The following is a 27,740-nucleotide window of genomic DNA, read 5'->3' as shown; positions in this document are numbered from 1 at the left end:
AATGAGCCAGTACTGATTTAGGAAGGGCTCAGCAAAATCAACATGTGGACGCTCCCACGGGCAACGTGGCTATGGGCCAGGGTGAAAAAGACACCCGCGGGGCCACCTGTTGCTGAGCACAATGAGTGCAAGCGGCAGTAAGCTGCGTAATGTCCCCATCTATGCCTGGTCAATACTGATGTCAGTGGGCCAAAGCTTTGGTGCGAGAGGTTCCCCAACATGCAGAAGCCGCAGTACATTACGGTGTAAGGAAACGGGACTTACTACATGGGGAACAGTGCCCTCCATAATGTACAAAAGAACCCCATGAAACACAGAAAAACAGTGCTGGAGGGAGAAATAATTATGCAAAGGATCCAAGGCCTGGGCCTTGGGTTTCTCTGGCCAATCATGCCGCACAAAAGAGAGGCCCTGACTTAGTACAAGATCCATTGGGACAGCGGATGCAGTCATGGCACTAGTGTTGGAAAAACGATCAACCACATTCTGGTTCTCAGTGTCTAAATAGAAACAAAGCAATTCATCCTGATCAAATGGTGGTTCTGGCCCGACCAGAAGGCAAGATAAGGCATTGGTGTTGGCTTGTCGCACTATCGGTCAGTGTTCGATCTGATAACGCTAACGAGAAAGGAAGAGAGCCCACCATGGCAAACGATTCACTGCCTCGTCCAGCATGTAAGCCCAAGGGTTAAGAAGGACAACCAATGGCTAGTGATCCATGACTAAATGGAACTTAGAACAATAAAAGAAAACATATAATTTCTTGAGAACGAACACAATTGCTAAAGCCTCCTTTTCACCCTGAGAATACCAATGATGAGCAGAAGTTAAAGTCTTAGAAGCATAAGCAGTGGGTCATTCAGCCCTGTCCACGTATTCGTGCACCAACACCACACGAAATCCGTGCTGAGAGGCATCTGTAGCCAACATGAGATGCTGACCTGGCTGAAAAATTTTCCAGACACGGGGCAGATTTAAGCAAAGCAAATGCTTGGTCATGAGCTGCAGATAAAAAAAGGCACATTTTCACACAAGAGCATGTGCAAGGGCTGAGCAACAGTAGATGTGTCGGCAAAAATGTATGGTGGTTGGCAACTTTACCTAGAAACACCCACTGTTCCTTAATGGAGGTCAGCTGCAGCTAAGCCACAATTGTGTCAACAGGATGACACAATGGGTTGACCCCTGTGCAAGAAACCTCAAAACCTAGAGACTCAGTTAAAGGCTGAAAAAGTTGAGTTGGCAAGATCGCACTTGAGACCTGCAGATTGGAAAACAGAAAACAATTATCGGAGATTGAAAAGGTGGTCTTCAGTGGAAGAACTGAAACAACAATATCGTCAAGGTAATTGATGCAGCCAGGCACAGAGGCTGTCAGCTGCTCTAAAAAATGCTGAAAAATTGAAGGTGTGCTTGCAACACCAAAAGATAAGCATTGATATTGGATAGGCTGAAAGGTGTATTGATAATGAAAAGGCACATAGTGGCCTCATCCAAGAGGACTGGAGGTATGCTTCCGACAAATCAGTTTTGGAAAAGTAGTTGCTGCCTGATAATTGTGCAAGCAACTTGTCAAGTCTGGGCAAATGGTGTGTATATGTCGTGGACTGAAGTCACCACAGACTTGAAGCTTCCCCATGGGATTCTTAACGAGGACCAGTGGTATAGCTCATTCACTGAATGAAAGAGGCCAAATGATACTTCAAAGGACTGTGCTATACGAAGCACATCCGTAAGTGTCGGATTCTCTCACTGATGTGCTTTCTCACAGACTTCCCTGTCTGGATCCACACGAATAATAACATTATGCACCATGTGATCAGCGTAGGATTCGTGATGGGTACTAATGACAAATTTACGGTGATGGCTCAACCCATGTAATTCTGCAGTCCAGGCTTTGTAAGATTGGTTTGGGTGTTTCTGACAACTGTAAAATTATACACGCATCGCAATGACATGCGTTCTGTCTCAGTAGCAGGTTGAGAGAAGCTTGCACATTTCATCAAATGATAAGTTGGCCGGTTCTTGTAAAGGCGCAAGTTGGCACAACAACTGATGAGGGCATAGTGAAAGTCAGGAAAAAAAGGAAGTCTTACACAGGTTTGCATAATCCACACGAAAAACCTGAAAATGTTGGTGTAACCGTGTCGTGTAAGAGTCCCAATCCTCAGCTGATTCATCATAATCCAGAAAGGGTGACAGGTGCACTGACGGGAGAGTAACTTGCCACAAACACGCAGAGGCCGTGTGACTGAGAGCAGTGGCAAGAGCCAGCTGTTGTTCTGTGAAAGCTTGCTGCTGGGCGATGAGACATTGGAGTATTTCCTCCATCGAAATGTTTGTCAAGTGACTTAGCACTTACAATAACGTACAGAGAAAACATAACCCTCCCTTGTCTCCAAGTTTGCTACAGCAAGAACAAATATGATTTTTGGAACATAACACCTCATTGAGCAGCACGTAAGATGCAGGTTGTGTGCAGCACTGAACATGTTGTCTGGACAACAGTAATACAGGGCACAGAATAAGCCAAGCACTTGTTTGCAGTCACTTAAATAATACTGTTTCTGCACCAGGAGCCAGCTCAGGTGCTTCTACAAGCAGGACTGTAAACTGTATGGATGTGCGATCTCTGACATCGCGCACTTCATAAGCGAAGGTATATCAGTGGGGACTCTTGCTTTGTCAGATGTGTTGTGGAGACCCTCACACCAGAAAGGCCATGTAAATCATTATTTAACACAAAGTTATTTTCATTGTAAGCAACAAATAGCTGTAAGGAGTGTAAGAATTCAAGAACTTTGGAGAGGCATGTGCAAGTGGTTACACTCGTCTTACTATACTTACTGCTCTCTTTTGCTGAACAAAATTTTGTTGGACAAAAGGAAGTGCAGTATTAAAAAAAAGTCAGTGCCTTGGTTGTCAAATCAACACAATGGAAAACACCTATAAGTGCCAAATTAACTGAACTGGGCTTATTGAGTAATTTATCTAAGTTTATTAGTTAATTCAATACTCTATTTATTGTTGGAATAGTTTTTACCAAAGTGAAGTACAAGATGTCAGTTTGCACTTCATCTGTGCAAGATATGTTTGTGTGTAAAGCAACATGTTGGCTATTTACACATTACTGAGTGTGAGAGTGGCTTATTTTTAATAAAAATGGGCATTTTAGTTGAAAAAGACATTAAAGCTCTGGATCACAGTCTACAAAACAGTTTTTGAACACTATTTCATTTGAAGCCTGACCATTAATACCACTTTTTTATAGCAACAGTCTGTTTTTGATTTGTTTGGAACTGTGTAATATGTTAATGTTAATATTCTCAGACATTTGTTCTGAGTTGCTATTTCAGTTAAGTTTATCATGTAGGTAAGGAAACTTCCATCTTCTGCAACTGAATGTTTGTTTTGTTTTTAATGAAAGTCGTTTCACCTGTGTTCACACTAGTATGAAAACATTCAGTTGTGAAAGATGGAAGTTTTCTTATCTAATTGTATAATATGAATCAAACGATGGAAAATCTAGGATGGAATAATGATAATATTATGAAAAGGATAGATTGCTACTCACCATGAAGTGGATGTGTTGAGTTGCAGATAGGCTTAACAAAAAGACTGCTAAACAAGTAAGCTTATGGCCAAAAGGCCTTCTTCTCAATTACACACACACACACACACACACACACACACACAAAGTTTGCATGAACTTGTGTGTGGGGAGGGGGGGGGGGTCTCTAATTCAGAAGGTCTTTTGGCCGAAAGCTTACTTGTTTAGCAGTCTTTTTGTTGTGTCTGCATAATATGAATCTGTATCCTAGACTTAAATTCTTTGTAGTGCACTAGTTGTGAGCCATTCATCTAGCATGCAGACTGCATCTTGTTACTTGAGTTTGTGCTTTCGATATGTATATGAGTGCAGTGGCAAACGTGACTGGTTTTGAACAGTCATTTAAAGATATTGGGAGGTTATTTGTGTCAACTAGTAATATGTGAGGACCCAGTTCTGGACCTTTTGGAATTTTGCATTTTGTGTTTCCCTATTCTGACTTCAGTTTTATTTCTGTAACACAGTTTGTCAGGGATACCCTCTCTGTGCTGTTATGAAGATATGACTTTATCCATGCCAGAGAGGCTTAATTCATGCCATAACAATCAATCCGAGGTCACAAAATATACCTGTAGGACAGATTTTGTGATTTTGCTAGAATTTTCAACGAATCTGTACTAAGAGAAGATTTCCTTATATTGATTGTTATCGATGAGTGTCATTGCTGCCTACAAATACCTGAAGAACTGAAGAAGCTGAACTAGCAGATGGACACAAACTATCCTGAGAAACTGTATTTACGAAGTTTCAAGAACCAGTTTTAAGTGATGAGTCTAGGAATATACTACAACCTCCTACATATTGCTCCTGAAGGGATCACAAGGACAAAATTTGGTTAATTATAACATGCAAGAGGCAGGCATTTAAACAGTCCTCGTTCCTGTGCTCATACGTTAATGACGCGGTAAGAAGTCCTAGTAACTGGTACAGTGGGAAGTACCTTCTGCCATGCACTTCACAGAGGTTTTTCATGGTGAGAATTTAGGTTTAGACTGGTGACTGAACCCCAGCCCTTCAAATTTTGTTGCCTGGAACTTACCCACTGAGCCACGAATCGACATTTAAGCCAAACACTTTGTACAGATCTCGATGAAGTGATTTGTGAGCTCTGAACTGATACTCAGTAATATCATATATCAGTTTGAAAAGCTTGTAAGGATGTTGCAAGGGAGATTGTGCTGAGAAATAATCATCAAGAAAAAAAATTGGTACATTGCACTGTTTCTGTGTTAATTAACATTGAATCTAATCAAGCCATTGCGCACATGGAAATTCAAGTGGCCCATCAGAGACGGTGTTGCCAAATGTGTTCCACTGGAATAACAGCTGATGAATACATGCTATACAAACCATTTTGTGTGTTCTTTCTTTTCTGGAGTTGAAGGCTATTGGGTGGGGGGGGGGACGGAGAAAAGAATGCTCAAAGTGGCAAAGAAATTTAGGTGAAACAAAGAACATCATGTACAAAGCAGAAAAGAACTGCAAATTTATCTTTTTCAGTCTTTGACACTTTTTACAGCTTTTTATCAGTTTTATTTTTCGTGCTATTAAAGAATGAATCTGTAGTTCTGAGAGCAAATAAATAAATAAAACACCCCATTGATCACTTATTGTGGAAAGTAATGATTTTCACCAGGAGTTACTTGTAGCTGAGGTTTTTTTACTAGCTCTTTTATAAATTATTATTTTTTAAAATTGCAGTGTACTGTTTGTCATTATCCTCATAAGACATAAGAAATGGCACTTACTGTTGATTTAATTTCTTGTGACTTGAAGGACCAGATGGAGCTCGCCCACCAATGAAGAAGGCTAAGCTTATGCGTCTTGAAAGAAAACAAGAGAAGCTAATGAAAAAGGGTTTCAGCAAAGAGGAAGCAGAGAGAATGCTGAAAGAAAGGAAACAGCCACCTCCACAGGGCAAATCGTTGGAGGAACTTTTAAATGAACCACTCCCTGAAGACCCTGCTCATCGACTTGAGGTTAGTGGTTGACAGTACACGAGATAAGAATACTTTGTACTTGTGTCATCAAAGAACTATAAAAATAAGCGTGTACTTTACTAACAGAGAAGTCACTGTTAAATTTATTGAATCACGGAGGATGACAGAGTGCTTTCTGTACACATATGAAAAACTAAAGCTTTTTAAATACACCACAAAATTCTACTTGGAGCAGAAATGACACTTTGTGAATTTTCATTGCCTTCAGCAATTAAGCCTTCCAATCGAGGACCAGAGAGACATGCTGCAATCACAGCAACTATTGACTGCTTGGCACATTTGTACACAACACCTACAAGTAAAATTGCTTAGTAATCAAATTGTTACTAAAATGTTACAGAGGATATCCCATCAATTAACTGCAGTACCAAAGTATGTTGGTAACAAATGAATTGTAATTTCTTGATAAAGAAAAGAAATCAAGTTGTCCACCAACGCTCTTTTTATACTCAAAACTAGACACAAGACTGAATTTTTTGATTCTATAAAATATTATAACAGGCAGTATTCTGATAATAATATTAATAAAAATGCAGTGACTGGTCTGCAGGCAAGTGATAAATATAAAATCATTACAATTATTTGAAAAATATAGATCCAACTTTGTAATTGTTAAGGAAACCAAACAACAGGCATTTTCCAAAAAATAAATATAATAAAATCAAGTGGAATAAAAATCTGTTAGTAGAGAATGCATTAACCTTTGTATGAAAAGTTAAAGCACTAAATTTTGCAACAAACTGTGCCACAGTTTAATTCACTATGTCTACTTTGGTATTTAAAACTCAATTTTGCGCATCAAAAGTACTTTCAGTAATTTTATCATTCCTACATTCAGAATGCATCTCTTTAAAAATATACAATTGTGTTACTCTTTATGCAATATCTTGATGAAGGATGCATGTTTCAAAAAATACATTTCATAACAACTCGTCTGTTCTGAAGGCTCTTCACAAAACAGTGTACAGATTCAATGCACATAAATGTTACTTCGATTTTATCCTGTGCAGGATTTTCAAACTGGGGTGGGGGATTTTTCAATACTCAGTGAGTCACTGACGGAGTAATATATTATGTTAATTAAGGATGAGATTTGTTAATAATCGAGGTTCAATACACACATATAAAATACAAAAAAAAATTAAACATATTTGTATTCCAGAATGATTGATTGTTACCATTCTCACAATGTCTTGTGATAAATTGTCAAGGATATTAATTAATTTCGACTTTAAAAAAAAACTGAATTAATTTTACACTTCCCTGTAGTAAGATGAGCTGTTTCTTTCGTATTCCAGAATGATTGATTGTTACCATTCTCACAATGTCTTGTGATAAATTGTCAAGGATATTACTTAATTTCGACTTTAAAAAAAAAACTGAATTAATTTTACACTTCCCTGTAATAATATGAGCTGTTTCTTTCTGAAACACACATCATTATTCTGTATAGATTATCTCATTTTCTAAAGTCTTTTTACTCTATCTATATTTTCAATTCCAATGACATCTCCTTGCACTTGGCTTAGTAATAACTTGATCTTCACAGAATTTTAGTGTGAGGTAATGGAATTTTGTGGACCCAGAGATGTTGGAGAATCAATCAGCTGCATCCATAGTCTTTTAAAAAAATGCCTAACAGCAGGAGACGAAACATAAGGCAGAAAAATATGCCTTGAGCGATGGCCAAAACCTGAAAAAAAAATTGGCTCCATGAATACCCTGTGATGGTCTTCCACTCACACATATAGATTTGCTACACAGTTGCAGTTGTTAAGCACTAGAATTTATTTAGCTAATTCTGAAATATGACTTTTCTTCTCCTTCAGTGTTCTGTAATGAGTCAGCATCCCAGCCTTGCATCATCAGTATGTGTATGAAGAAGAGTAAATTTATCTGCACTCACACGCACCCCCTCCCTCCCCACAGCCCCCCCCCCCCCACACACACACATGCGTGCACATACACACACATGCACAACACACACGTCTTTTCGAAGCTAGGATTTACTAGGAATTTTATGAAGGTGGGAATTTTTGTCAATTATGTGTAATTTAATACTGATACAGTAAGTTCTATTGACAATTTGGGGTAAGTAGAAGTAAGGGGTGACACTATCTCCCACTCCATTATCCAGCACCTCTGTGATCATCATACAATCTGTGTAATATGCGAATAAAACTTCATGCATAAGGAACATTGTTTCAAGGTAACCATTTTCCATTTTAAGCCAGCTTATTATCAACTACACGATTTCTACAGTGAATCAGCACATACATAACATGTTGTCTATATGTGTCATTGTTTCATATTAGTTGTTATAAGAAAAAGTTGAAGAATATGTACATATTCATTTGTGTTTTTGCAACTGATTATTGTGTTTAAAAATGTTTTTCCTCACAAGTTCCATGTTGTCTTCAGGTGGTATTCTGAAGTTTAAATTAGTAATGACACTTTCGGACAAGTTATAAGAAATGGTGTGTAATCATGTTTCTGATTCAACAGTATTTTAGAAATATGCGGGGCACATATTTATCTGTCATTGAAGTGTAAATAAATGAAGGAAGGGTGCTAGACACACACACATTAAAAACACCTTTGAATCTCTAACTTTCAAAACATTTCAATAGTTTCTTCTACAAAAGGAATGTTAGTTCATGGGAGGGAAATATAGAATGTGTAGCTGCTTTTGAAATGGAAAAGTTGCGCAATCCTGACACAGGAGTCTGATTTAGCTTCTGCCTCTTTCCCTATAACCTAAGTTTCTCCTAATCGAAGAGTGAGATTGACTTCTCCATCCACCCAGCCTTTTTATAACTCAAAGTTTCATGGTATTAAAGAAATTATTTGAAAGTTTGAAAATACTCTATTTTTATTACTTTTTATTTTTATTATAATTTTGCATGTGTGTCAACTTCTCTCCTGTTATCCTATTTTCAGTAGTTGGCAGAAGGTACTTCCATTGAATCTTAAAAATTATTGCATACTCATTTCTAAGTTCCATTTTGACTGCTCATAATTTATTACTAATTTGTGTCTTCTTGTTTTTAACTAGAAGTTATTATTGTTAAATAAATTTGTCTTTTTCAGAGTTCATTCAAGTTTATGTGAGGTGTTTCATCACAGGCCATCTTTGCATTTTGCACTGGGTCCTAGTACAATATGTCTTATTTGTGTCTTGTATGAAGTGCTCAAACCTTGGAGGATTTGACAGTATCATATCCCATTGGAGCAATTTACATCACAACCCTCCAGCGTTATTATGTATTGGCATCTGTAATTTGTGAATACTGTGTGTCACAAACAACTTGTGACAATGTGCACTTAATAAGATGTATTATGCCAATTTAGTAGGCAAAGAAATACATCACTGAAAAAGAATACTGGTGGTTTTTCAACTTTTATATTAAAGCCTTATATCAAACAAAGGCCATACAACTCAATAAAGAGTTATATAGTAGGACTAAACTTGTTTTTCAGCGCTGACAGTCTAACTTTTTTTCTGTTTCTGTAATGTTTGAATATTGTTGCCTCTATCAATAGCAGTTCCTTCCATGTTAATATGTGTATTAGGTGCTTTGGAATAATGCTGATGTCCTAATGCAGTGTAGTAGTATAGTTTGTATGCTATCCATCATAGGTCCGATTGGTTCGCTCTACACCACCAAGCCGAGAATATGAACAAACATCAGAGCAAGCACATGAAGTATTCCGCAAATACCAGATGGCTGTGCACAGAGAGCCTGCTGATAAATGTACTCTGCACCACTACAAACGTTTCCTTGTTACATCTCCCCTGAAGGTAAAACTGTAATGACCAGCAGGAACATGAACGTGACACCTTGCTAATGGCCACAGTATCAACTGAAGAGAATTCTAACAAGGAGAATTTTTTTCAAAAATTCTGGAAACTCCATACTCATATTCCTAGGACAATTAGTGCAGAATTTTTTAATGTTTATTTGTTGGTGGACTTGCTTTGTGCATCATATTTTAAACCACACTATACTCCTTAGAGTCAGAATGCTTTCAGTACTTCTTTGTAGACTTCCTGGTCACAGGAACATACTTACAAATTACTGCATAATGTAGTATGAGCCCCTGATTTCTTCTTTTCATAACTGCTTCTATTTTTACAGTCTTTATTAACTGATTTTGCCAAGTTTTACTGCCATATGTATCTGAAACGTCAGCTAAGTTTCAGACGTATTTCATACGGGTAGTGACACTAAATCTACAGTGAGGTAATCATCAAAATACATTTGAAATATACCTGATTGCATTCACATTTCAATCCTTATGGTTCAGTTTGTTACTTTATTTGCAAGGTATGTTGAAACTGTACTTCAGTTTTTCCAACATTTCTTATAACTAAACTATAAGAAATTGGGAAAGTAAAGAAAAGTGGAGGAATGAGATCTGCAATTATTTCATGTTAGGATCTGAACTAATGTGCATTCATTAATCTATGAATCACTCTTCTTCATGTCACAGTTACCGAGATTTAAAAAATTCTATGTGCATAATCTGCAAGTACCACTAAATTATCTCTTCTCATCCATATATATCAAACTTCAGAATACTTGACTTTGTAAGGGGTCTCTTAAAGTGGAATTATATTCAAAATGTCATTCTTATATCAAGAATTCGGTTATTCTAACAGTAAGTTGCATGATACAGTGGTCCAGCTGGAGGATTCATCAGTCAGTTTTGATATGCTACCACTGTTTACCATAGCTCCGCTTATTGACGTTTTGGAACAACTGATATTGCAGAACTCTTTAAATATTATCTCGTGACCACCTTCCTCAAATAGAGTAATGAGTTCTACGAGCAGACAGATGGCATGGCTATGGGGAGCACCTTAAACCCAGTAGTACCATATTTCTTCATGGAAAAATTTGAAGCATTAGAAACTGCCAGCAAAAAAACAGAACATATGGTTCTATTATGCAGATGATATATTTGTGTTGTGGAGACCTGGCAGAGAGTAACTATATTGTTTTCATGAACATCTCAAAGGGATAATCCGTAGATTCAGCTTACTATAGAGGCAGAGGAAGATGGATAATTACATTTCCTTGATGTGCTAGTCTTCAAGAAAGATGATCCGAGCTAGGGCCACATGGTATTTTGGAGACACACACACGTGGACCATTATCTACACTGGGATTCAAATCACCACCCATGATAAAAATGAAGTATTACAAAAACATCAGCGGATGGAGCATGATATATCTGTAAACCACTGCTGCTTAATGCGTGATTTAAATATCGCTCAAATCTCTACAAAATCGAAGGCTTTTCTGATGTTCATTAAAGTCATGACTGACTTCATAGGAAAGATCTTGATGAAACAGTATATTGCTGTAATGTACAGACCTATACAGCAGGTACAGCAACACCTAAAGTTGGCCAAAGATGCTTGCAAACTGCTGAAAAAAGGAAGGAATTTACAGGATTCCTTGTAGTCATGGAGATGTGTACCTGGATAATACTAAAAGAACCACCAAAAAACAACTAGAAAAACACAAGGGCAGCTGTAGAAGGGGAGAAACAGACAAATCTGCTGGTGTCTAGTGTGCTTTGTGCCCAGAAGACCATCAGATTTAATTTGATAAGACTCAGGTACTGACAGCCACAAGCAGATAATACAAAAGGCTTTACAGAGAGACAATTGGGATTACCGAACATTCCAATAATTTTAATCAGAAGGAAAGGAGGTGTGAAACTGAATAATATCTGGATTCTGATGCTGAGAGAGAGATGAATCGGTCTTCCATCATGTGGGTGATGGTAGCAACAGATAACAGCAACCAGCAGTGGCCAATTGCACTAGAGTTTTAAAAACATGTGACATCATGCCTCTGCACGGGAGCACACAGAAATGAAACTTTAATTTAGTCAGTCGCAAGTCAGGATGCACATCATACCTTCGAAGAATCCACAACCCCCTCCCCCAATGATATGTTTTGTAGGCTACCTAAGGCTGCTTTAATGTGAGCTCAGTGCGACCTAAAAAGGGGTGTGATTGTGACAGTTATGTACACAAGATATGTAGAGTATACCTTAAAAAACCTTGAAAATAAGTTTGTAATGGTGCACTCAAAAAATTTTGTCCATAAATAGTTAATTGTGTGTGTAGTAAATGTTGATAATACTATTCGAAACAATTAAAGTAGCCAACAACCAATGTGATATGTGTATGTGCTGCCCCCCCCCCCCCCCCCCACACACACACACACACACACACACACACACACACACACACACACACACAGATGATTACCATTTACAGTTACAGCACCACCTAATGTTCTCATTTGGCCGGTGTTCTTCATCAAATACTTCATAACTCAAATCATCAGCTCCTGTCAATATCAACCTACAGTTGCTTCTCCCCATAACCTCATGCTCTTTATCCACTGTTTTAAGTATTAGTGACATCAGCACTGTAGTTATTCTTACGCATTGTGGTTACTGTGTTACCATGTAAGAATGCTACTTTCTGGGTGGCATACAATGTATTGGTACTACTGGAGCTATAACTTGTAGGTACCACTCAAAACACGTCAGCTGGGCTGAAATAGTTGTGGTTGGATGGGATCCTCATTCCCAACATCAAAAGCTCATGAAACCAGTTGCTGATCAGTAGTTATTCTCTGTTAATGTGATAACTGACTACATAATTTACTCCAGAAGACTACATGAGCAATCCTTACCATCTTCTCTAATGTTTCAAATATATGGTTATTTGCATTAAAAAAGTGCAGGCAGTTTCCTCATCTTTTCTTAGTAGTATAACTGTTGTTATACTCCAGGTATCTGGCCTGTTTCATTTATTCATTGGTGGACAGATACATGCAGCTGTACTTTGAGAGCTCCTTGGAAATGACTGGCAGATTAGTTCCAGTGATGCCTCAAATAAATAAATAAATACAGTGTAAGGGTAGACAAGTATTAAATTAACCTCTAAAATCATTTTCTCTCTTGTAAAAAGCTACCTAATATTGTGCATGACTTATAAGGTTGTTTAATAAAAACTAAAATGATGAAAGTTCATATTTTTCATACGTACTGTGGAATTTCAAATTCTGTATCTACACTCCGAGTTCAATGTTCACTAGATTCTAGTTGAGTATTCATCAGCTGGATGACTGCTTTGTGATTATTGGTAGTAACATTATACACCGATCAGCCAGAACATTATGACCATCTACCTTGGTAGGCCGGTGGAGAGAGTTGGCACCACATCTACACACACAAGTCACTTAATTCCCGTGAATTCTGGAAGGAGTGCAGTGAGCTTTGATTCTGCATTCAATCGCATCCCGCTTGAAAAATGCCACTGCCGTTGGGAAATGTGATGGGCATGAAGTAGTGTATGTGGACTGCAATCAGTGTACAATACTCCTTGGCCATCATGGTGCCTTGTACAAGCACCACTGGACCCATGGATGCCCATGTGAATGTTCACCAGAGCATAACAGAGCTGCCACCAGCTTGTCTCTGTCCCGCAGTACAGGTCTTATGGAGCTGTTTCCATGGAAGACGACTGATTCACTCCCTCCCACTGGCATGATAAAGAAGTTATCAGGATTCATCATATCAGGCAGCACTCTGCCTCTGATCCAAGGTCCAGTGCTGATGGTCACGTGTTCATTTCACTTGTAGTTGCCAACGTCATGGTGTTAGCATTGGCACATGCATGGATCATCGGTTGCAGAGACTCATCATTAGAAGTGTTCAGTGCACTGTGTGTTGAGACATACTTGTACTCTACCCAACATTAAAGTCTGATGTTTCTTCTGCCACAGTTGACTGCCTATCCTGCTTTACTAGTCTGCCCAGCCTACGATGTCCGACATCTGTAATGAGGGGTGGCTGCCTGACCCTATGATGTCTGGACATGGTTTAACCTTGGTTTTTCTATATGTTGAAGACGCTCATCACAGCACTCCTTGAACACCTGACAAGTTGTGCAGTTTGCAAAAAGCTTATGCCTAGCCTCCAGGCCATCACAATACAAACTCGTATAGATTGCACACCTTCCCCATTCTACAAGCGGACAGCATGCTCACTGGTACTACACACACCGTACATGTGTTCGACTAGCAGTCATTCCTTGCGAGGTGATGCTGCTGTAACCTGGACAGATTTATATCAATAGTAGGTCGGTCATCATAATGTTCCAGTTAATCAATGTATACCTACACTGTTCATTGTTATGACAGTATGAGCACTTAAATATCAGTCATACTCTACATAACTGTTTCATTTTTGCAGGACATCCTTCTAGCCTTGTGTAAGTTAGTACACCCTTCTTCACAGAGGACATTGATCAGTTAACCGAAGTTTTAATTTCAGTGACACCTTTATTAATATAGTATTATGTCTTGCTTCAAAGACAATAGAAATATTGTTAAGCATAATTCAGTAGGATAATTTTTAAACTTTTTCTGTGAGCATTGTATCTTCAGGATAAAATTGACAGAAAAAAAGAAAACATCCTTACACCTTAACTTCATGGGCAGTATCAGTGAATCCTCTATCACTCCTATAGAGACAACAGATAGTGGATTATGTAGAACCTCTGTGGGGTTGTTCACAGATGCTGCTGCTGTGTATGGACAGTATAAGTGCTAGAAAACTGTAGTGAAGTGCAGAGGATTGATACATGTTGCAGGGATTGGCAGTTGCCCTTAAATATAAACAAATTTAGCCTGTTGTACATAAATAGGTGGAGAGACCCCTTCCTGAACCGCAGAGTAACACTGTAGGTGTAGATGCCCTGTGAACAGCAGAAGAAGGACTACAGGCAGATTAACTATTCATAAATTTCCAGGAAGCGTTTGACATAGTGCTCCACTCCAGACTGTTAGCCAATGATTCATTACCTTAAAGTAACAAACATAACAATAATAATATAATAATGATAAAAAATATGAAACAAAAATCAAATCTCTTAATTGACTGAAATTTTAACAATCTCTTTTTTAACTTAGGAACTTTACTCAGATAAAAGTTGAGACTACTGAAACATGGATTATTTAAAATTAAATTTGTAGAAACAGAAGCTCAGATTACTGAAAGTAAGGTTGTATTAAATGATTTTATAATACAGGTACTAGTTCTGTAATGAAAACAGACATATGAAACAAAACTAAAGATCTTCAATTGAAAGCAGTATTTAGGTGAGCATTTATTCACTTTTCTGTAATATAATGTCTCCATAGACGAAACATACTGGTTACTGTGTGTGTAATATTCAGTTACTTCTTCACAACACAATGTATACATTTTTTCATGGAGCACAACAGATGTACTAGTTTCTTGCATGTGCAGCAGAGCTAAGCTGTTTTGGTTCTCTTCATGCAGTTTCTCAAGTAACAGTACTTTCATTCATTTCTGGGTAATTTATGTTCCATATCCAGCTGACCAAAATCTTCAAGAATGTCACATTTTACAGCTGATGATAACATTGAACAAATCTGACATGCCAAAGGAGGCTATGCAAATGAGTCATCAGATTATTTTCATTCAGTTTCTCTGTGATGGATTTCAGAAACTTCAGCCTGGTGGTATGCTTAGGCACCTTTCTTGGTCTTTCATAAATCATTTAGGCATTCAGAGCTGACATACATAGCATTCTGCAGAATACAGTCAAAGGCCATCTAGTTGTTCAATGACTGCACAAATAAACCGAGCACTTCTCATCTGCTGAATCAACTCCACTTTTGGTATTGTTGTAAAATGCAATGATGGCAGACTTTTTAGATGTGGGGTTGATGTCATTGTCATGGTATATTGAAGATTACAATACAACTGTGGTGTTTTTCTTAGATACATAACTAACTATGTACAATTGTTGCTGAAGCCAAGCAGAGTTGATTCAACAGGTCTGCTTTTATTTGGAAGGACCTCAAAGGGTATCTTTTTTCTTATTTTTCTTCAAGGTATATACTGTTTTCAGGCCTTTCTTGTTCAGTACCTGCAGTATCTCCATTGTAGAGTACCAATTGTCAGTAATAAGGTTCATGTTGGTATTGAAAATAGGTCTGCACTAAGGACAGCTTGCATTGGCACAAACTTCTTTGTGTTCTCTTCACCCAAACCTAATCCATCAGAACCTTTTCCCATGTAAAACATATATTACAGGTATAACAGGTTCTGTCATTGGTCAGACACTGCATTTCCAACCCATATTTACCATGTTTATGTGACATATACATAACTTTGACAGTTCACTGAATGGACTAAGCATTTCATTGACATTTTCTTTGGCTTTTAATGAATAATTCTGCTGACTGCTGACCACAGATATTTCTAAGATTTGTGAAATAAGACAGGCCGGATCAAATTCCTTCCGGGCATTGTAGTCACTAAAATTGTCAAAACAGAGTGCCAATAATAAAATCATTGGACATTGATGCCCTGAATAATCCTCATCCAAAACCATTTGCTGTGAACAATGTTAGTACACTTTCCGGATGGATTTAAAGATGGCAGTGTGTCTAAGAAGTGACAGAAAACCTTTCAGTTCAACTTGATTTGCTTCTCTAAAAGCTGCATTGTTTGGACATTCACCACACAAATCCACAAGTAAGGAAAACCGTAGCTTGTAGCGTAAACATATACCCGGTGATCAAAAAGTCAGTATAAATTTGAAAACTGAATAAATCGCAGAATAATGTAGATAGAGAGATACAAATTGACACACATGCTTGGAATGACATGGGGTTTTATTAGAACCAAAAAAATACAAAAGTTCAAAAAATGTCCGACAGATGGTGCTTCATCTTATGAGAATAGCAATAATTAGCATAACAAAGTAATTCAAAGCAAAGATGATGTTCTTTACAGGAAATGCTCAATATGTCCACCATCATTCCTCAACAATGGCTGTAGTCAAGGAGTAATGTTGTGAACAGCACTGTAAAGCATGTCCGGAGTTATGGTGAGGCATTGGCGTCGGATGTTGTCTTTCAGCATCCCTGGAGATGTCGGCCGATCACGATACACTTGCGACTTCAGGTAACCCCAAAGCCAATAATCGCACGGACTGAGGTCTGGGGACCTAGGAGGCCAAGCATGACGAAAGTGGTGGATGAGCACATGATCATCACCAAACGACGCACGCAAGAGATCTTTCACGTGTCTAGCAATATGGGGTGGAGCACCATCCTGCATAAATATCATACGTTCCAGCAGGTGTTTATCAGCCAGGCTGGGGATGATGCGATTCTGTAACATATTGGCGTACCTCTCACCTCTCACGGTAGCAGTTACAAAACCAGAATCACGCATTTCCTCAAAGAAAAAAGGCCTGATAATGGTAGAAGTGGTAAATCCAAGGCATACCGTGACTTTCTTGTCATGCAGTGGAGTTTCCACGACAGTGCTAGGATTTTTGGTACCCCACATTCTGCAGTTGTGGGCGCCGACAGACCCTTGGAGCGTGAAATGAGCTTCGTCGGTCCACAAAACTTTACTCAACCAATTGTCATCTTCCGCCATCTTTTGAAACCCACATCGCAAATGCCCTTCACTTCACAAAATCGCCAGGTAACAGTTCATGATGCCGATGGATTTTGTATGGATAGCATTGGAGGGTACGCCTAAGTGCCAACTAAACAGTAGTGTATGGAATGCCGGTGCGACGTGCGACTGCACGAACCCACTACAGTCTTCATTTCTTCCTGAACTGTCTCAGCAGCATTACACCTTGTGCACGGTCGGCCACTACGGGGTCTATCATCTAAACAACCCATGGCTTCGAACTTCGAAATCATTCTTGCCATAGCTGCATTTGTCAACGGACCTCTACTCGCTCGAATCCCCTTCCTATGGCGATAGGATCGTAATGCTGAACTAGCACATTCTCCATTCTGATAATACAGCTTCATTCAAAACGCCTTTTCAGGTAACGTCAACATGTTGCAACTGCTGGCGCATCTGATTCTCTCTCTCATTACAACTCCTTTTATACACGATTGTCATGCGCAGTCACTGACGTTTTGCTGATAAAACCCTTTGTCATTCCAAGCATGTGTGTCAATTTTTACCTCTCTATCTACATTATTCCATGGTTTATTAAGTTTTCAAATTTATACTGACTTTTTGATCACCCGGTACACGAGTCCTAGGGATTCACTACACTTGTAGCATCAACAGCAACCATAAGGCCCAGGGACTCATTCAACTAAAATTCTACCTTCTGTTTGTTGTTTGCACATGTCCTCACATTCACCCTGACACTGAGGAAAATAACAGGCTGCATTAAAACTGATGTGAAAACATAACATTTACATAGATTCAAAACTTGAGTAGGAGTTTTTAGACTTGGGTAGTGAATTAAGGGTTACCAAAGGTCCGAGTATATGCAATAGGTTCTCAGATGTGTAAGCAGCTCAAAATAATAGAACCTAGTCATTGTCCTGTATGATAGGTGTTCATCAGAGGCGCATTGGGGAAGTGCAGTAGGACTACTACTGTTCTCTTTATACATAAGCAAACTGATGGGTGTCATGCTTGTCCAGTTTGTGAGTATTTGCTGATGGTTCTGTAGTATACAGAGAAGTATTGTTCTTGAGTGACTGTAGGAGGATACAGGATAACTTGGACAGAATATCTATTTAGTGTGATGAATGTTAGCTTACTATAGATGTAGAAAAATTTAAGAACGCAGATGTGTAAGAAAAAACAACTCTATAACATTTGAATACAATATTAGTGGTATGCTGCTTGACTTAGTCATGTCGATTGAATACTTAGGTGTAACATTGCAAAGCAGTATAAAATGGAATAAGTATGTAAGGTTGGCATTAGGGAAGGCAAATGGTCGACTTGGGCTTATTGCGGAGAATATTAGGAAAGTGTGGCTTATATCTAAAAGTAAACATGTTCAGAACACTTATCTGTCCCATTTTTGAGTACTGCTTGAATGTTTCGGTTCCTTACCTGACTGGACCAGAGTAATACATCGAAACAATTCAATTAGCTGCTAGATTTATTACCAATGGGTTTGATCACCACCTGAGTATTATGAAAATGGTCTGTGAGCTCAAATGGGAATCCCTAGAGGAATAGGATCCTTTTTTCAAAACATTATTGAGAAAGTTTAGAGAACTGGCATGTACAACTGACTGTAGAAGAATTCTACTCCCACCAGCCTGTATCTTGCATACAATCTGCAAAGACAAGATAAGAAAGATTAGGGCTCGTATGGAGGCATTGTTTTTCCATCATTCCATTTGCAGGTGGAACAGGAAAGGGAATGACTGGCAGCGGTATGAAGTACCCTCCACTATGCACTGTATCAGGGTGTATATGCCCCGGTACAACCGGAAAATATGGGGAAACTCCAGGAATATTTTCAACTGGGAAAAAACTGGGAATTTTTTAAAATTCTAGGAATTTTTCATTGTTTTGACTTTTAGTTTGGTAAGAACTGATACTCAAACAAAGAATTTTACTTTAACCCATTACTGTACAATAATACTACAGCAGTAAAATGTAAATGAGAGAATAACACACAAATAAAACTTCAGGCAGAAAGAAAATGTGCCATTTACAACAACAAAACAGAGTGCATCTAGAAGCCAACAGCAAAATGTGTCAAGGGCTTTAGGACAAATACTATGCAATATTTCATAACAACAAACTACTTTCGATGAGCATGGTGTCTCAACTGTTTACATTTCAAACAGTTCATGGGAAAATATTGCAAGTGGTGGTACGAGAAGTGTTAAATTCAAAGTAAATTTCCTTTTATGCAGGATGAATTGCATTACGTGTGAGAATGTGCTATGAATTTCTTAAATCACAGGACATTTGACTCTCATTCAAAACCTAACATTTTGAGGACCAGCCACGGAGAAAAATTTTGGGCCCAGAATACCAGCAATTTAGGTCATTATTTAAAATTTTACTGGCACATATGTGTTTGATAATCTTTTAATGGTATCACACTCTAAAAACAGCCAAGCTTCAAGGTTAGTTTTTCATATTTATTAGGCCTTTCATAGATTACAAATTATACAATAATGATGGCAGAAAGTATAATTATCCTTTAAAAACAGTGCGAGGGGAGTTCTTGAGCAATTGCACACGTAATTGGCTTTTTTGTGGAAAAGTCAAAGTGCTGGATGGAACGTGTATTCAACTAGGTAACCCACCAAATATTCAGTGCGCATCAGTGAAATTTATAGCCGTGCTTGTCAGAAATATTCAGCTGCTGATTTTTAAGGTTTGCTCGTAGGATACTCCTTAACCACACCTTCAGAAAAAAAGCAAAAAATTTTGAAGACCATTATTATAGGTGAAAGTTTAACTTTCTCTGTAGCTGTTATCTTTTCCTCTTTGTGTCTTTGCACTGTTTAAAAGTGATGTTGCTATTACCTGACTACATAACGTGTCCTATGTTCTGAAAATCTGCTGTCATTGGCTGGCAAAATCGCAATCTCGAATTTAGTGCTATGGGAACTACCGTGCTGTAATTGGTGAATTCATATTTATTTTTTCGTAATATGAAAATATTCAGTTTACATGTTTCCACACAACCAAGATCTTTCCAAAATGTGTTGTTTTTGCTGGATTTTGTTTCCTAAAGTGCGGGGAAGTTCTACACCAATTCATAAAATAACCATTCAAAGGACTGACAAGTTTTATAGCTCCAGAGAAAAGGATATTGTTGCCTAACAATGCCTATGAACCATAGACCTAGCCGTTGGTGGGGAGACTTGAGTGCCTCAGCGATACAGATAGCTGTACCGTAGGTGCAACCACAATGGAGGGGTATCTGTTGAGAGGCCAGACAAACGTGTGGTTCCTGAAGAGGGGCAGCAGCCTTTTCGGTAGTTGCAGGGGCAAAAATCTGGAGGATTGACTGATCTGGCCTTGTAACATTAACCAACACGGCCTTGCTGTGCTGGTACTGCGAACGGCTGAAAGCAAGGGGAAACTACGGCCATAATTTTTCCTGAGGGCATGCAGCTTTTCTGTATGGTTAAATGATGATGGCGCCCTCTTGGGTGAAATATTCCCGAGGTAAAATAGTCCCCAATTCGGATCTCCGGGCGGGGACTGCTCAAGAGGATGTCATTATCAGGAGAAAGAAAACTGGCGTTCTACGGATCAGAGCGTGGAGTGTCAGATCCCTTAATCGGGCAGGTAGGTCAGAAAATTTAAAAAGGGAAATGGGTAGGTTAAAGTTAGATATAGTGGGAATTAGCAAAGTTTGGTGGCAGGATGAAGACTTCTGGTCAGGTGAATACAGGGTTATAAATACAAAATCAAATAGGGGTATTGCAGGAGTAGGTTTAATAATGAATAAAAAAATAGGAGTGCGGGTAAGCTACTACGAACAGCATAGTGAACTCCTTATTGTGGCCAAGATAGACACGAAGCCCACACCTACTACTGTAGTACAAGTTTATATTCCAACTAGCTCTGCAGATGACGAAGAAATTGAAGAAATGTATGATGAGATAAAAGAAATTATTCAGATAGTGAAGGGAGACAAAAATTTAATAGTTATGGATGACTGGAATTAGATAGTAGGAAAAGGAAGAGAAGGAAACGTAGTAGGTGAATATGGACTGGGGGTAAGAAATGAAAGAGGAAGCCGCCTAGTAGAATTTTGCACAGAGCGTAACTTAATCATAGCTAACACTTGGTTCAAGAATCATAAAAGAAGGTTGTATACATGGAAGAAACCTGGAGATACTGACATGTTTCAGATAGAGTATATAAGGTAAGACAGAGATTCAGGTTTATAATTGTAAGATATTTCCAGGTGCAGATGTGGACTCTGACCACAATCTATTGGTTATGAACTGTAGATTAAAACTGAAGAAACTGCAAAAAGGCCGCAATTCAAGGAGATGGGACCTGGATAAACTGACTAAACCAGAGGTTGTACAGAGTTTCAGGGAGAGCGTAAGGGAACAATTGACAAGAATGGGGGAAAGAAATACAGTAGAAGACGAATGGGTATCTTTGAGGGATGAAGTAGTGAAGGCAACAGAGGATCAAGTAGGTAAAAAGACGACCGGCTAGTAGAAATCCTTGGGTAACAGAAAGAATATTGAATTTAATTGATGAAAGGAGAAAATATAAAAATGCAGTAAATGAAGCAGGCAAAAAGGAATACAAACGTCTCAGAAATGAGATCGACAGGAAATGCAAAATGGCTAAGCAGGGATGGCTAGAGGACAAATGTAAGGATGTAGAGGCTTATCTCACTAGGGTTAAGATAGATACTGCCTACAGGAAAATTAGAGAGACCTTTGGAGAAAAGAGAACCACTTGTATGACTATCAAGAGCTCAGATGGAAACCCAATTCTAAGCAAAGAAGGGAAAGCAGAAAGGTGGAAAGAGTATATAGAGGGTCTATACAAGGGCGCTGTACTTGAGGGCAATATTATGGAAATGGAAGAGGATGTAGATGAAGATGAAAAGGAGATATGATACTGCGTGAAGAGTTTGACAGAGCACTGAAAGACCTAAGTTGAAACAAGGCCCCGGGAGTAGACAACATTCCATTAGAACTACTGACAGCCTTGGGAGAGCCAGTCCTGACAAAACTTTAGCATCTGGTGAGCAAAATGTATGAGACAGGCGAAATACCCTCAGACTTCAAGAAGAATATAATAATTCCAATCCCATAGAAAGCAGGTGTTGACAGATGTGAAAATTACCGAACTATCAGTTTAATAAGCCACGGCTGCAAAAGACTAACGCAAATTCTTTACAGACGAATGGAAAAACTGGTAGAAGCCGACCTTGGGTAAGATCAGTTTGGATTCCGTAGAAATGTTGGAACATGTGAGGCAATACTGACCCTATGACTTATCTTAGAAGATATATTAAGGAAAGGCAAACCTACATTTCTAGCATTTGTAGACTTAGAGAAGCTTTTGACAATGTTGACTGGAATACTCTCTTTCAAATTCTGAAGGTGGCAGGGGTAAAATACAGGGAGTGAAAGGCTACTTACAATTTGTACAGAAACCAGATGGCAGTTATAGGAGTCGAGGGACATGAAAGAAAAGCAGTGGTTGGGAAGGGAGTCAGACAGGGTTGTAGCCTCTCCCCGATGTTATTCAATCTATATATTGAGTAAGCAGTAAAGGAAACAAAAGAAAAATTTGGAGTAGGTATTAAAATCCATGGAGAAGAAATAAAAACTTTGAGGTTCGCCGATGACATTGTAATTCTGTCAGAGACAGCAAAGGACTTGGAAGAGCATTTGAACGGAATGGACAGTGTCTTGAAAGGAAGATATAAGATGAACATCGTTGTTGTTGTTGTTGTTGTGGTCTTCAGTCCTGAGACTGGTTTGATGCAGCTCTCCATGCTACTCTATCCTGTGCAAGCTTCTTCATCTCCCAGTACCTACTGCAACCTACATCCTTCTGAATCTGCTTAGTGTATTCATCTCTTGGTCTCCCCCTACGATTTTTACCCTCCACGCTGCCCTCCAATACTAAATTGGTGATCCCTTGATGCCTCAGAACATGTCCTACCAACCGATCCCTTCTTCTGGTCAAGTTGTGCCACAAACTTCTCTTCTCCCCAATCCTATTCAATACTTCCTCATTAGTTATGCGATCTACCCATCTAATCTTCAGCATTCTTCTGTAGCACCACATTTCAAAAGCTTCTATTCTCTTCTTGTCCAAACTATTTACCGTCCATGTTTCACTTCCATACATGGCTACACTCCATACAAATACTTTCAGAAATAACTTCCTGACACTTAAATCTATACTCGATGTTAACAAATTTCTCTTCTTCAGAAATGCTTTCCTTCCCATTGCCAGTCTACATTTTATATCCTCTCTACTTCGTCCATCATCGGTTATTTTGCTCCCCAAATAGCAAAACTCCTTTACTACATTAAGTGTCTCATTTCCTAATCTAATACCCTCAGCATCACCCGACTTAACTCGACTACATTCCATTATCCTCGTTTTGCTTTTGTTGATGTTCATCTTATATCCTCCCTTCAAGACACCATCCATTCCGTTCAACTGCTCTTCCAAGTCCTTTGCTGTCTCTGACAGAATTACAATGTCATCGGCAAACCTCAAAGTTTTTATTTCTTCTCCATGGATTTTAATACCTACTCCGAATTTTTCTTTTGTTTCCTTTACTGCTTGCTCAATATAGAGATTGAATAACATCGGGGAGAGGCTACAACCCTGTCTTACTCCCTTCCCAACCACTGCTTCCCTTTCATGTCCCTCAACTCTTATAACTGCCATCTGGTTTCTGTACAAGTTGTAAATAGCCTTTCGCTCCCTGTATTTTACCCCTGCCACCTTTAGAATTTGAAAGAGAGTATTCCAGTCAACATTGTCAAAAGCTTTCTCTAAGTCTACAAATGCTAGAAACGTAGGTTTGCCTTTCCTTAATCTTTCTTCTAAGATAAGTCGTAAGGTCAGTATCGCCTCACGTGTTCCAGTATTTCTACGGAATCCAAACTGATCTTCCCCGAGGTCGGCTTCTACTAGTTTTTCCATTTGTCTGTAAAGAATTCGTGTTAGTACTTTGCAGCTGTGGCTTATTAAACTGATTGTTCGGTAATTTTCACATCTGTTAACACCTGCTTTCTTTGGGATTGGAATTATTATATTCTTCTTGTAGTCTGAGGGTATTTCGCCTGTTTCATACATCTTGCTCACCAGATGGCAGAGTTTTGTCAGGACTGGCTCTCCCAAGGCCGTCAGTAGTTCCAATGGAATGTTGTCTACTCCGGGGGCCTTGTTTCGACTCAGGTCCTTCAGTGCTCTGTCACTCTTCACGCAGTATCGTATCTCCCATTTCATCTTCATCTACATCCTCTTCCATTTCCATAATATTGTCCTCAAGTGCATCGCCCTTGTATAGACCCTCTATATACTCCTTCCACCTTTCTGCTTTCCCTTCTTTGCTTAGAACTGGGTTTCCATCTGAGCTCTTGATGTTCATACATGTGGTTCTCTTATCTCCAAAGTTCTCTTTAATTTTCCTGTAGGCAGTATCTATCTTACCCCTAGTGAGATAAGCCTCTACATCCTTACATTTGTCCTCTAGCCATCCCTGCTTAGCCATTTTGCACTTCCTGTCGATCTCATTTTTGAGACGTTTGTATTCCTTTTTGCCTGCTTCATTTACTGCATTTTTATATTTTCTCCTTTCATCAATTAAATTCAATATTTCTTCTGTTACCCAAGGATTTCTACTAACCCTCTTCTTTTTACCTACTTGATCGTCTGCTGCCTTTACTACTTCATCCCTCAGAGCTACCCATTCTTCTTCTACTGTATTTCTTTCCCCCATTCCTTTCAATTGTTCCCTTATGCTCTCCCTGAAACTCTGTACAACCTCTGGTTCTTTCAGTTTATCCAGGTCCCATCTCCTTAAATTCCCACCTTTTTGCAGTTTCTTCAGTTTCAATCTACAGCTCATAACTAATAGATTGTGGTCAGAGTCCACATCTGCCCCTGGAAATGTCTTACAATTTAAAACCTGGTTCCTAAATCTCTGTCTTACCATTATATAATCTATCTGATACCTTTTAGTATCTCCAGGCTTCTTCCATGTATACAACCTTCTATCATGATTCTTAAACCAAGTGTTAGCTATGATTATGTTGTGCTCTGTGCAAAATTCTATCAGGCGGCTTCCTCTTTCATTTCTTAGCCCCAATCCATATTCACCTACTACGTTTCCTTCTCTCCCTTTTCCTACGCTCGAATTCCAGTCACCCATGACTATTAAATTTTCGTCTCCCTTCACTATCTGAATAATTTCTTTTATTTCATCATACATTTCTTCAATTTCTTCGTCATCTGCAGAGCTAGTTGGCATATAAACTTGTACTACTGTAGTAGGTGTGGGCTTCGTATCTATCTTTGCCACAATAATGCGTTCACTATGCTGTTTGTAGTAGCTTACCCGCATTCCTATTTTCCTATTCATTATTAAACCTACTCCTGCATTACACCTATTTGACTTTGTGTTTATAACCCTGTAGTCACCTGACCATAAGTCTTGTTCCTCCTGCCACCGAACTTCACTAATTCCCACTATATCTAACTTCAACCTATCCATTTCCCTTTTTAAATTTTCTAACCTACCTGCCCGATTAAGGGATCTGACATTCCATGCTCCGATCCGTAGAACGCCAGTTTTCTTTCTCCTGATAACGACATCCTCTTGAGTAGTCCCCGCCCGGAGATCCGAATGGGGGACTATTTTACCTCCGGAATATTTTACCCAAGAGGACGCCATCATCATTTAATCATACAGTAAAGCTGCATGCCCTCGGGAAAAATTACGGCCGTAGTTTCCCCTTGCTTTCAGCCGTTCGCAGTACCATCACAGCAAGGCCGTTTTGGTTATTGTTACAAGGCCAGATCAGTCAATCATCCAGACTGTTGCCCTTGCAACTACTGAAAAGGCTGCTGCCCCTCTTCAGGAACCACACGTTTGTCTGGCCTCTCAACAGATACCCCTCCGTTGTGGTTGTACCTACGGTACGGCTATCTGTATCGCTGAGGCACGCAAGCCTCCCCACCAACGGCAAGGTCCATGGTTCATGGAGAGGAGATGAACATCAACAAAAGCAAAACGAGGATAATGGAATGTAGTCGAGTTAACTCGGGTGATGGTGAGGGAATTAAATTAGGAAATGAGAGACTTAAAGTAGTAAATGAGTTTTGCTATTTGGGGAGCAAAATAACTGATGATGGTCGATGTAGAGAGGATGTACAATGTAGACTGGCAATGGCAAGGAAAGCGTTTCTGAAGAAGAGAAATTTGTAAACATCGAGTATAGATTTAAGTGTCAGGAAGTCGTTTCTGAAAGTATTTGTATGGAGTGTAGCCATGTATGGAAGCGAAACATGGACAATAAATAGTTTGGACAAGAAGAGAATAGAAGCTTTTGAAATGTGGTGTTACAGAAGAACGCTGAAGGTTAGATGAGTAGATCACATAACTAATGAGGAGGTATTGAATAGAATTGGGGAGAAGAGGAGTTTGTGGCACAACTTCACTAGAAGAAAGGATTGATTGGTAGGACATGTTATGAGGCATCAAGGGATCATCAATTTAGTATTGGAAGGCAGCGTGGAGGGTAAAAATCGTAGAGGGAGACAAAGAGATGAATACACTAAGCAGATTCAGAAGAATGTAGGCTGCAGTACGTACTGGGAGATGAAGCAGCTTGCACAGGATAGAGTAGCATGGAGAGCTGCATCAAATCAGTCTCAGGACTGAAGACCACAACAACAATAACAACAACAACAAGGATAGAATGTATTTTCACGTGGGGTACTGCGTAGTTCACCAGGGAGAAAGTAATGGGGCAATCCGGGAAAAAATCCAGGAATTCTTTTTTTCTTGACGACATATACACCCTGTATATATATGGTGGCTTGCTTGGTATGTATGTAGAAGTAGATAATGGTCATATGGGATTTAAAATGACTCTCTTCTTTCTACTGTCTGTACATCATTCTTTGATGTTTTCCTGTGTACTACCTCTTTTTTCAATTGGGGATGGTATTTAGATTTTACCATCTCAGTTATCCTTACTTCAGTTATACTTTCACCACTTACATAAGTAGGTACTTTCTCTTGGCCTCACCCCATGTTAACTAATGATTATTTCTTGTTGGCTGCTGCTTCAGAACAAACAAGATTTAATATCTGCATAACCACTTTGTAGGCATGATTTTGCTATTGGGTACACTATTTGCAACAGAAGAGAAGCAGTCTAGTAAATGACTGTTGAAACAGGTACCATTGAGGCAAAACTGACAGAGATTTTAGATTTAAAGTGATTTCAACATTGTTTCTGCATGAGAATGAGACGGGCGAAAACAGATAATTTGTGAGGAAATAACTGCAAATTCTTGAAAGAAGGAAAAATTGCTCCAAACTTAAGGTCTTTGAAAGTTGTCAGAAGTAATAGTGGGGTAACATAGACTTCAGATTCCAAAATTCTCATAATAAGTTTCTGGCAATTGATAGACTAATATTGAGAGCTAAAACCAAAATAAGTCACTGAACATAAATAGAAACAAAGAAGAGCAGAAGATCAAATAAGGATGGGGGTGTAGGGAAGATAATGTGT

At 38.9% G+C, this 27,740-nt stretch overlaps 1 protein-coding gene across 2 annotated transcripts in view; it reads left to right on the top strand.

Moving 5' to 3' along the window:
* LOC124595724 (arginyl-tRNA--protein transferase 1) overlaps positions 1-27,740 on the top strand; it is a 162,904-nt gene that overhangs the window by 66,431 nt on the left and 68,733 nt on the right. Inside the window, exons 6-7 of one of the 2 annotated variants that reach the window (XM_047134590.1) lie at positions 5,387-5,589; positions 9,251-9,412. In XM_047134590.1, the coding sequence (XP_046990546.1) occupies positions 5,387-5,589; positions 9,251-9,412 (365 nt within the window). The remainder of the gene's footprint in view (positions 1-5,386; positions 5,590-9,250; positions 9,413-27,740) is intronic. The other variant, XM_047134591.1, reaches the window with a different exon arrangement.

Source organism: Schistocerca americana, chromosome 2, assembly GCF_021461395.2.
Source record: "Schistocerca americana isolate TAMUIC-IGC-003095 chromosome 2, iqSchAmer2.1, whole genome shotgun sequence".
Classification (NCBI taxonomy): Eukaryota; Metazoa; Arthropoda; class Insecta; order Orthoptera; family Acrididae; genus Schistocerca; species Schistocerca americana.
The sequence above is the reverse complement of the archived record's forward strand: the minus strand, read 5'-3'. Positions and strand labels throughout refer to the sequence as shown.